Source organism: Haliaeetus leucocephalus, unplaced genomic scaffold, assembly GCF_000737465.1.
Source record: "Haliaeetus leucocephalus isolate CR32 unplaced genomic scaffold, Haliaeetus_leucocephalus-4.0 Scaffold240, whole genome shotgun sequence".
Lineage (NCBI taxonomy): Eukaryota > Metazoa > Chordata > Aves > Accipitriformes > Accipitridae > Haliaeetus > Haliaeetus leucocephalus.
Window position 1 is genome coordinate 25,540 of NW_010972676.1, and position 12,121 is coordinate 37,660.

At 37.8% G+C, this 12,121-nt stretch overlaps 1 protein-coding gene across 11 annotated transcripts in view; it reads left to right on the forward strand.

Moving 5' to 3' along the window:
- Nucleotides 1-12,121, forward strand: part of GIGYF2 (GRB10 interacting GYF protein 2) — a 79,429-nt gene that overhangs the window by 2,987 nt on the left and 64,321 nt on the right. For 10 of the 11 annotated variants that reach the window (XM_010568160.1, XM_010568164.1, XM_010568167.1 and 7 more), the window contains exon 2: nt 9,660-9,739. In XM_010568160.1, coding sequence (XP_010566462.1) covers nt 9,699-9,739 — 41 coding nt within the window. In that variant the 5' untranslated portion in view covers nt 9,660-9,698. Of the gene's footprint in view, nt 1-9,659; nt 9,740-10,390; nt 10,517-11,013; nt 11,158-12,121 lie in introns of those variants that run through there. The other variant, XM_010568166.1, reaches the window with a different exon arrangement.

Here is a 12,121-nt window from a genome sequence, read left to right on the forward strand (position 1 = left end):
GCCCCCCCCCCCCCCCCCCCCGGCTTCTGCTCAAAGATGAGTGGAGATAAGCTATATTTAATTCATGATTATAGATAGAGCTAAGGGGCAGAGCAATAAAATTTCCGCTCACAAATGTAAAAGCACAGGCCTGATCTGCTTCGTCCTTCATCCATAGCTTGTTAGAGATACATAGGATGCTTTGGTAAGGAGAAGCCCATCTCTTTGTTACTGAAAAAGCATTTGTGTTGAAAGGGACTCTGTTTCTTTGTGTGGTTTTCTCATCAATTTATTTTAATTAATTGAGTGATATTTGAAAACCTAGGTGTGTGAAATGCTACAGGGGGGTTGGTATTTGCTTTTACGGGAACAAAGTCAGTTTTCAGCCTGTCTTAGTCTCTCCTTTCCTCTCTTTCAGTCCTGAACATTTTTTGGGTGCACAAATGATCTGGCTTGAAAATTGTCAGAACTGAGAAAACTTAGCAAGTTTGCTTAAGGTGTATGTAAGTTATGGATGGAACTAAGAAGAATTAAGTGCTTTTTCAATTACAAGGTCTATACAACATTGGCCCTCTTGTGGTTGTTGGTAGTATATATGTGCTTGTATGTATATAACCATGTAGTTCATCATAGTGATGTTTAATACCATTATTTTTTCATCTTTAGCTCAGGTGGTAGTGGGGGATTGTAGCAGACAGAGGTGTTTACATTGCTTTGTTAGTAGCTGAGACGGACACATTTTGTAATCAACACACACTGAGGCAACTTCTCTTTTTTTGCAGAGGGAGGGCTCTCAGTCCATTCTCTCTAAAGGTGGTGAAACATTCCTTGAATATAGAAACTGTAGCGATGGCTTGATGTCTCTGCTGGAAACCAGGCTGCCATTAAAATTTTTATGTCCCCTTGCTTTTTGCCCCCCCCCCCCCCCCCCTTTTTTTTTTAAGGGGAAGGATACACAGAATTGCTTTGATGCATCTGAGGTTTTTGGCAAGTGTGAAATCCAGGTGTGTTTTCAGGAGTAAGCCTCTCCTGTAGTCCTTAAAGCTTGTAATATTTAGAAGCTGGATATGTATATGTAGACCTCAGGATTGTAGAGAAAAGCAGAAGGGATACCAGGAGCTCCATAGAGGTAGTAGAGTCTATAGGTCAATGAGAAATTTTGATGGACATTTAGAACATTTGTCTTGAAATACTGCCTTGTTGACAATATCTTTTGGATGACTTACTATTTTTTGATTCCTTCAGCTAATTATTAAAGCTGCGCATCATGATTTTCGATCTTTTTGGCCGTACGTTTTAAAAAACCTAAGCAAATAAGAAAGAATGATTACTTCAGTGGTGGCTCTTGGATATGTAATTTGTCATTATGAACAGATAAACGAGCTTATGTATAACATGTTAGGAAAATAAACCAGTTAGAAAAATATTTTTGTATGTTAAATAGTTGTTATTACAGTGAAAGTAAGCATGATGCATTACACTTTTTGAAGGTAATGTTTTGTTACTGGGTATTTGGTCCTTTTCAGTAGAGAAATACTTTCAGGTTGTGGTTACTATGATTTTTTTTTTTTTACCTCCTGTCACTGACAACAAATTTAAGTACTTTGCATACTGTTGATAGTATTTTATGATAAAGATACTGGTTTGTGTGACTGGGAGATTCAGAGGCTATAGATGTCCATGTGTAGATCAGATTGGGTAAAAGCAGATTTGTGGTCTGTGTGTTGTGGCATGTCAGTTCAGATTGGAAAAAAACAGAAGGAAAAGATGCATTTTGTACACTGTGAAAATTACTTTGGGTGAAGTTTTACGATGATGAATGGTTAGCTGAATTTATGTAACTTCAGACTTAGAGTCGTAATGTCATGTGGCAAGGAGTTGCTATGACTGGCAAGTAATGGATGTATGAACTACCTTTTTTTTTTAGCCATGTATGGTAGAATCTGAGGATGATTTGGATTGGAAGAGACCAGCCTTTGGTGGTTGTCTGCTCCAGCCACCTGCTCAAAGCAGGGCTGATGTCAGTGTTAGGCTGATTAATGTGTGTGATAGAAAGTCAGTGAGGCTGATCATGGAAGTAGCATATGGCAGGGTTTTTAAGTAAAAGCATCCAATAACTTGATTTAATAAATTGGAGGCCTAGTTCAACTACCGTTAAAACCAGTGGAAGCTTTTACATTAGGCTTAGTTAATGCTGAATCAATCATCTGTATATGTAACTTTATGTTATTGTAAGCTTTAAGAGTACTAAGGCAGGATCAGGATAACATCACAAGTCAGTTTACAAAGATAGATCAAAACAAGTGAATATCTTTAGCGATATTAACATAAAGAGAAGAAAAGTGATAAGCTGTTGAAGTGTTGTAATTCAGATGTAGTAACAAGTTACCTTCTGACTTCCTGGTTGATGAACGTGTGCAATCTGATACACTAATTCTCTCTCTTAGGACTCTTTATTAGATGCTTTCTTACTGTCGAATATTTGTTTCCTGAAGTATAGGATGTCTCAGAACTGCATGAGTAGGAAACCTTAAGAAAGGGTGGAGGGAGAGAATTTCTACAAGCCAAAGAAGGTGCTTATGTAAATGACGTTTAAAAACAAAACCAAAAAAACCCCACAAGACCCCAGATCTGTTAATTCAATGAATGTTTTCAGTGAATGTAGTCTGAAGCTTTGTTCTGCCACTTTGAATATATGTATGGGCTGTACAATGTGTGACGAATGGGAGAGACATGCTGCAGTGTGGTTTTGGTTGCATTCCTGTAGTCTGGCAACTGGCTGCGTTGAGGAGCAGGTAGACAGGCTCAGCATCCTCATCTGTAATATTTTGTGGAATGGCACAGACTAAATATTTACCTACCAGCAAATTGTCGATGCACAAGGTAGGCAGATGTGGAAGTGATTTTCAGCTGGAAAACAAAGAGTGCTGGCAGGTTTTTGGGACAGGATTTGGAATGAGAAGTCGTTTGCGTTCTAGCCAGTGGCAGGGCCAAGGGTGTGGTCCCCTGACTGCTTGGAGCTTAATCCCTGGTGTCTGCCTTTGGCTGGAAGCCTTGTGAGAAAGGTGGAGGTCACACTGCTTTCTGGTGGAAAAACTGGGAAAAGCTTTCACATTCGTTTGTATTCAGGTGAAGCAAGAAGCGGATAGCTCTCTAACCTACCTCTAACCACCAAGTTCACAGTAGTCGGTAGAAAAGGAGGAAAATATCTGGAATTGTGATATTTAATGTTCCTTTATTTTTCTTGGATTTTGTTAGGTGTGCAGGTCTCTTTAGTCTCTCTTGTTATCCTATCCTAGAAGAGCTTCAGTGCCTACTTCTTGTGTTTGTCACTCTTGACTGTGGTGCAACATGTTGCAAGCTGCAGCACACCATGAAGCTTTAAATGGATCTGTGTGAAGTAAGCAGAGGGTGGTAGGTTTGGTCCTGCCATTGTAGAATGTCATGGACAATTTTTGACCAGAAACTACTGAGATATTGAAACACTTTAGCAATGATTTGAGACAGGAAGGTTATAAGACTTTCGGAGATCTAAAAATGTAACTGTAGTAATAGAGCTGTGGTTTCTGGAGACATGGATGGTTTAGACATTGTTCCCTTAGGAAAAACTTCCTCTTGGTGTGTGGGTAGATAGGCCTTGAAAAATTCACCACCTTTACCAGGATAAAGGCTTGGTAAGCAGGAGGGGACTACTGTGGCTCATCTGGCATCTTGTGTAATGTGACTAATGGATTTTTTTTCTGATTAATTTTCTGTTTAAACTAGAACATAATTTTTAGAAAATAATTTAGTGTTGACCTGAAAACAACTTACTCTGTTGTTTATCTCGAATTTCTTGCTTCAGTCCCTTCACTGAATAAATGTGCGTCTTCAGCCTTTACCTGCATTATCATTTACAGACTGAGCAAGATACTTAAATTTTTCTCAAAGCTCAATAAATACAGCTTTGGTGTGGGTTTTTTTTCCCTTGCTGTAAGGCATATCTGTCATGTTCTATCAATTTTCGAACACCTGATTTATCAGCTTTATTGCCTTATGGACAACAGAACAGGACACTGTATCCCTGCAGTGATAAAATCCACTCTATATTTACTCTATATGTCCTTATTTCTATATTCAGTGTTTTCTGTTAGCTGTTCTTGTCAATGTTGTATCATATGTTCGTCTTCAGCTGATTAATGTCATAAATCTCAGATTGGTTTCAGTACTGTGTTTTTCCAGAATAGTCTTGCATTTGTTGTATATCACCTATGTTTTCTGCTTGTGAGTCTTTTGATTGTATGCTTGGCCTTATTAAAGGCATCCTGCTATACTGGACTGAGTAATTGAATAATTCATAATGGTATTATTGATGATGTGTCATTGCCATTATTTACCATATCCATGTTTGTCATCCTCAGGTTTTAGAAGTTACGTGGGTCACTGTTACAGATTCTATAGAAGTAGAGGATAGCTTCTTACCTTTTACTATGCTTTGATAATGTTTTGCCTTCTGAGATGGGTTTTTGTAGATTTTTTAGAAGAGAAGGTTAAAAGAGAAAATAGGTTGTGATGATTTGAGACTTTTCATGTGGTTCTGAATGATTTTGTCCTTTTTAGCATTCTACTTAATCAAAATGTCCTGCAGAAGTTAAAGTTTATTTCACCTACTTGCTTGAGCAATGAAATTTCTACTCTTACAAAAGTATACTTTGATTGAATGTCTTCCATAAATCCGTGTTGGCTGGCCTTAATTATGTCAGTGTCCTTTAATCAGTGTTGTCTACTTTAACCAATGATTAATATCAAAGACACTGGTTAGTATAGCCACCTGAGTCATCCTGCTTACTGCTGTACTTGAAAGGTAGCTTGCATACAATCTGCATCATCTTTAATATTTCAAGAATTAGAGAAAATCAGCATTAATTATTCAGTCAACCTGTTAATTTTTTTAAAAATGCAGTTAGTGGCACTGAAATTAACTAGCTCTAGTAGCTGCTTGTGGAATGTTTTCTTGTTTGTGGAAGGTGAAGTTTTATCATCTTGATGTAATGTTGCCGTTGCATGATGGAGCACTGCTGTTAAATTCCTGTTCCAAGGAATTGAGTTCTCCTTAAATAAACTTGCACTTAAATCTGCTTGAGTTAGATTTCTGTTGTGTTCTTTGGTTCTTAATTTTCAGCCAATTTCTAGGTTAAAAAGGCTGTTTCAAACCAACAGTAGCAACAGAACTACCTTGAAAGGAAAGGGTACTTTTTTTTAAACATCTCTGATCAAACAGTAGACCATTTCAAAATAAAATAGTTGTGTATAGGAAGGATCAGTGGTATATCTTTATTCCAAGGTTTACATTTCGAAAGTTAATAAAAAACCAAAGCAAGCAGCAGTGTCAAAGCTATAAATTGCAGTGACAGCCCAAATATTTAAATTTTTTTTGTCTGTAGGAAAGATTAGATGGGCAGACCTGAATGCAGTCATTGCCTAGACTCAGCTTGGGATACTAAGAATCAGTTTCTCTCTCTCCAAAACAGCAAAACACCTTGGTGAGACAGATTGCCATGTGGTACAAGCTGACAAAATTCTATAATGGGAATGTAGTAGTTTAACATTGCCTGAAGATCTTAACTCAAGTGCCCATGAGTAAGGGACAGACCTTAAAATGGCAATTTAATGTAAATCCTGAGGTTGAGCAAAGTCTGGAAAACATGGCGGTTTAGATCTTTCAAAGTCTCTGAAAAACAGCTTTTTGCCTAGATATTTATTAGATAGCCATATGTTTTAAAAGACCAGAGCTTGTAGCCAAAATGTGCCACAGCAATTATAGACCTTTAGATTTTTTTTTTCAACTGAAATGTCATCTTACACATTTTAACACACCAATCTAGCTGGTAGAATCAAGTTCTGACCTGTGTCTGAAGCAGATGTTTTTGAGAGCTTCAATAGATTTGTTGGGTACTAAATAGCAAGCTTGAAAAATAGTTTAAAAAAACACGAGCTTGGTAAAACTGTTGTACCTAAAGCAAACCAATAAAATAAGGTTAATGTTGCTGATAGCAACTTCTGTACATATAATATTACCTGTTAATTGTGAGTGAAAGCCACTTAAAGGCTTAGTGTTATTGGATTGCATTTTGTGTCTTCTCGGAGGATGGACTTCTGACTTCCAAAGTACTAAGCTGGTGACAAAATAGAAAGAATGTTTTTTCTCGTGCCAGTCTGCAGGTTAATGGTGAGGTTGGTGTGTTTTCTTCTCTTTTCACTCCCGCATGCTGATAGCAGGCTGGTGGCTGCAGTACCACACCAGGAAAATGAGTCCCAGTTCCAGTTTGTGAAGCAGTTCCTTTTTCCCTAAATATGCAGGAAAACTGCAACTGTTTGTAGGGTTGCACTGGCACCTTGATCAAGGATTGACCTGATTTGAAGAAAACCTTGGAGAAAAAGTTCCCCTTTGAAGGGAGTGGTGGGAAGCCCTCAGGTGACATTCTTGCCCAAGCAGTGGTGCTAACTGGACCTTAGCAAAATATGGTCTCAGTTTCTTGTTTCAACTTGAGGCTGTCCCTGTGTGCTCTTTGCCCATATAAAATCTGTGGCGGTGCAGATTCCTCAATCAACATCCATGAATGTGTAGAAAATCTTGATTTACAAAACTCTAGCAGTTCAGAAAGGGGCTTTTTCCTCCATCAAATTATATCAAGGAGGAAATGTATTAAATATATATTATTTTTGTGATTTGCCATCCTTGATTAATAAGGAGGCAGCATAAATAAAAAAAGACCAAAATTAACATTTTAATTATTAATATTGAAGTTTAGAGCCTAAGAAACATATCTAGATAATAAAGATCTGATAAATTCATGCCTTTTCCTTGGCCAAAATAGTTAAATTCATGACCTGATTGTTCACTCCCTTTTCTTAATACCTCACCCTTTTTCTTGTTCCACCCTGACTCTTTCCTCTCATGATGCAAGCGTTGTGTGGTCCACCCCAACTTGCCTTTCCAGTTAGTACAGCGTCTCCTTTGCACACTGACCATGTGTGTTGTGCAGTCCCTGTCAGAGGTTCCTCTCCAGTTTGGCTTCTGTGCCCTCACCTTTTGGCTGCTGCTTTGTGAACCAGCCTAAGCAGTGCATGGTTTTTGCTTTCCTGATCTTGTCTGCTCTGACATGGCTAAGGGTACTCCTCTTGCGTGCTTGCTTAGCTTTCTTGAGTCTCTTTGTTCCTCTGCTCCCCGCCTTCCAAATCATTACCTGTTTCCTGAGTGCCTCCTTTCCAAGGGTTTTCTCTCAGCTTTGCCTGTAATTTCTTTTTCATGTATGTTTTATTTCTGGGTTATGTTGCCTATTAGAGTAAATTCAGCTGTTACACCTACTCAAATGATCTGCAGATCTGTCTTTTATTCTGGTTTTTTTTTCCTGTTCAGCTACAATTTCATCCACTTAGAGGTGTCTTGCTTTCAATTCAAAATTCATACAGTCAGAACTTCTAGGGAGGAAGTAACTTATCTGAATGCAATACAGAAGAGGAAGCCAGCAAAGAGTTCCCAAAACAAAGTGTGGTGGCCAAAATGAGGGACAGGGAAAGCCATTTTGCAGCTCATTGGGATGAGATTAGTAGGCCTTGAGTATGGTTGTAGGTACTAAAGTGCTTAGGAGTCTAGTAGAGAAAGAGGACACAGTACCCTCAATTTTTGGGAAGTAAACCCAGAGGTTGAAGAGGGTGGGGCCCAGTGGGTCCAAAACTAGTGAACTGCTCAATCCTAACTGGATTTTAGTGCTTTATCCTTGGATCTGATGCTGTTCAGCTGTGTTTTCATTGCAGTTTAGCATTCAATGCCAGTCTTTTTGGTATTCCTAAGCTAGCTTTGATGTTAGGAGCTAAAGATCCCAGGTTGCCTGGTGATCCACATGGGTTGATCTGAAAACTCTCCCTGCTACACCTCCCCAGCAGAAGGATTACAGGCATTGCAGGACGCAAAACGGACAGCCATCCAATTAAGGTTACTAGGAATTGTGTTAGAGGCTTGTCTCTGCCCAAGTGTGCAAGATGGTTTGCTTGATTGACCCCATGGTATTTTCACATGTGGCTGCTCTATGTCTTCTTTAGGTACCTAACCTTATATTTTGATTGGCAGAATGATGAATGGATATACTGTGAACATTCTAATGAGCTGTCGGCTGCTTCAAAAAGGCAACCCAAATCAGACCAAAATCATCTCTAACTAGGCCTGTGAGAATAGCTGGATATTTTTGTATTAGTTTCTGATGCACGTAGTGAGATAATCCCATTTTGGTATATAGTGTTAAATAAGTTAATATGGTGTGTAGTAGAAATATGTGAGCTGAGCATTGGTTGGCAGGTTTAGGCTGCAGGGAATTTTACAACTATTCGTGCTCTTATGCCTGAAAGATTTGGGTAAAATCTGCTCAAGCAATTTAGCATGAGTTTTTTTGGCATTTTATGGCTTTCAGGCTGTTGATTTATTATTATTTTTACTTTCATATCATTACTTCAGTAGCATGTATATAAGAAAAAAATCTTTCCGTTGTTTGGCTTTGTCATCTTTTTTTGCAGTAACTAATGCCCTTTCCACTTCTATCTTGCCATGTTTTGTTTTTCTTTTCCATCACCTTTCCATGCAAAGTATAGTTTGTCAAAAGACAAACTTATGAACCTTATTTAGTCCTTGGGCCTATTAAGGAACAGAGTTCTGATATGGCAAAGCTCCCTCCCTACCATCTGTCTTTATGGGTTCTTGAAGTCTAATCAACCAGTTTCTGTAGGTAATGATAGAAATCCTTTTTCATTTGGGCTTTGGCTACAGTGTTTTTGATTTTTGAAAAACCAAAACCCCTTCCTCTGCAGCTTTGGATTTTGCTGTTGCTGGAAGGATAGAGGAGCTGTATTTTCTTATTGCAAAAGACACTTCTCCAGAACTGCCTGGGCTGAACTTGGCTCTGAGAAAGAAAACTTCATAGCCTTCCCTTAGTCTTGTTCTTTCTCTCTAACACTCTTGCTGTATAGGAACTTGACCTGACCTTCACTAGTGTCTGCAGCACCTTGACTAATAGGAATAAAAATAGCTGAAGTCTTAATTTGTGCATTTTTTTCTTAATAAAACCAAGAATGAGAGAAGTACTGTCATCTGCTTGCACATTTAGGAGAATGTCACAGCATTGGATGTACTGAACCTTTAGAAGGCTGGTTTTTCAAAAATGAGCAGTGGAAATTTCTTGAATACTCTGCCACTCAACTGGCAAATCTTTCTTGCTGCACTTCTAGTGGTTTTTTTTTATCCTCTTGAAATTGTCAGGAAGCTGCAATTCTGTTAATTAAGCATTACTGTTCTTACAGAAAAGGATTATGCATCAAATTCTCTGTGTTTGGTTGTCTTGCGGTAATCACTGATTTGAAAAGGGACTGTTTGTGCAAGTTGTTTCTTCAGACACCCAGATCCAGTGTCCTGTTTGAGCTGTTAAAAGAGGAATTTAGGGAAGAGATCTTGATGCAGTTACTCCTATGTTAGTAAACTAATTTGTGTTGGAGAGCTGAAATGGGTTCCTTGGAGAAAAAAAAAAAAAATTTCCACGTAGTTAATTTGTTTTCACTTCTTTGCATGACCAGAGTGCTTTTGTATTGTGAAGAAATTTATGAAGGACTGTATTAATCTAGTTGTTTTCACAGTAAACATTGTTATTTTTCAGGTTCACGCTTTTTTAAAAAGAGGAATAGAACAGGAAAAAATGGCAGCAGAAACTCAGACACTTAACTTTGGGCCTGAATGGTAAGTTTTTTTTCTGGAACCTTGTCTAAAATTTTAACGTTATGAATTTCTGTCCTTTGGGACTGAATTGATTATAAGACTGAATGGGATATAATGTCTTTGTTGCTCCATCCTGCTTCACCTCAGTCGGTGGCTTGTGACTGAAAGCAAGATTATAAAATTAGTCTTCACTTTGTAAGTTGGCATTGTGTATGAAATGAATTGGGTTTCATGTTATGGTAATGCATAACATTTGCATTGCTACCAAGTATCTGAGGGAGGAATAATGTTGATGATCTCAGAGGTATACACAAAGTGAGTGAAGACAACTTACTTGTTTGGTCTTTCCATGTGATACATACTAATAAGGAAGCTCCTAGACCCTCCTTACCGGACTTAAAAAAAAAATGCTTGCTTAGTTACAGATTTAATATTAAAAAAGCTATATGGAATACGGTAAAAGTGTGCGTTTCATGTCATAGTCTCCTGCATGTGCACACTGAAAAGTGTCAGGAAAAAATGAGCTATTGAATCCATGAATCCATGATATTCTGTAATCTTGTCAGCTGTTAGTTTTCCAGCTTGTCTGACATGCATTGTCCTGGCTTTTGCTAAAGGGTAATTACACAGGTGTGATTATTGTTCAGTATTCGTTCCAATTTCTTGTTAAAGTGTTGGTGACTGCAATTACAAACAGGAATTCTGGATGGTGTGGTTTCTGAAGAGTCATGTGATCCTTAAGCATGTAAATGGGAGTGTGGAGTGGTTATAGGAAATACAATTGCTGCATAGCATGTGGTAAGACTGTTACTGGAATAACATATTCACTTTTGCTGACACATTTTTATACACAACGTAGAAAAGTTGGAGAGTATTCAATAAAGAAGACAGACATGATTTGTGGCCTGGAAAACAATGCAGGAGCTCAGTCTATTTTGTTAGATTGGAAGAAGGTTAAAGAATGACTTTATCACTATCTATAAATACGCCCACCAGGCAGGTATTTTATGCAGGAGTGCTCTTCAGTGTAGGAGACAGGCACGATTAGGTTTATTGATGGATGGAAGCCAAAGTTATATTAAAAAAAGAGAAGGGGGAAGGCAGCTCTGAAAAAAGCACATATTTTAACAGTAACTTGATTGCTGTCATAGTGAGGGGACTTCAGTCTCCATTTAGTTTAAAAACAGTATTAGATTATGTATGAAAGTATATATTATACTCCAGTGAGTTACTACATTTTTACAGAAATAATGGCATAAAATTCTAAGTTTTATAATTATTCTTTTGGGTTGCAGTATAGTCGTGTCTGTCATGTATGCTGTTGTATCACTTAATAGTGAAACTCTCGGTCACATTTGATCTGGATTGGAGTTGAACATTGTGCTGAGCCATCTAATCCTTTGAATAATACCTCCCCAGGCATTTTTTGTTTGGAAGTGGTATGTGAAAAAACTGCCACTGGGTGTCACCAAACGAAAAAATAAGATAAACATTTGCCTTGCAAATTACTCTTCCTTTCTGTTTAAAGAACAATAAATCAAAGCATGCTTCAATAATTAGGTGAAAGGTAGCTTCTGAATCAATGTTTTAGTTTAGAGCACCTCCCTTTCCAAGGATTTTGTCATTGTTGAGAAGAGTTTTCATTGTTTTACTTGTCTAAGATGCACATCAAGGAGAATGTAGGAAAATGGTCTGGGTTTTGTTTCTTGACACACATCCTTTTGTGAAGTATTCCTCAACCTTAAAAATACTGGATATTTTTGTAGCTGAAGAAATGATTGTATAGAATGAGAGTAATCCACCTGCGGAGTGGGAATAATATACAACTGTTAAGATGTAACCTGCAAGAAGTTGAGTAGCTTAGATGTGGGGGATGGGACGAAACTTAATAGCATATTTATCTGTTACCCTAAGTTAGATTACTGCTTGAAATGTCTCTGAAGTAAAGCGTAGCTATTTTGTACATCTTTTTTTATTAAGACACTAACCTAAATGATATATGCACTGTCTGAAAAATGCCTTTAATTTTAAGTTCTGGAAGAGGAATTTGGGGTAGAGTAGGGTTCCAGAGACACAAGAAGAAACCTCATTGCAAAATTTACTATCCTGTACTGTTTGTTAAACTTTGTGAAACATCTGAATAAACTTTTTCCTTAGATTAATGTTTGCCACACTGTCCCTAGTGTGGTAAGAATTTTTCTTGTTGAAAAGCAGCTGTTATCATTAATATCTATGGAAGACTTACAAGTGAATTTTGTGCAGCCAGTGTAAATAGCTTTGTCAAGGTTTTAGGGGTGTAGCTAGCTTGCTATATAGTCAAGACAGAAGCATTCTCCTGGGGATGAGTTGATTTCCTTAATGTGCTTGTGGCAGTATCTTTTTTTTTTTTTTTCTCCTGGCAGT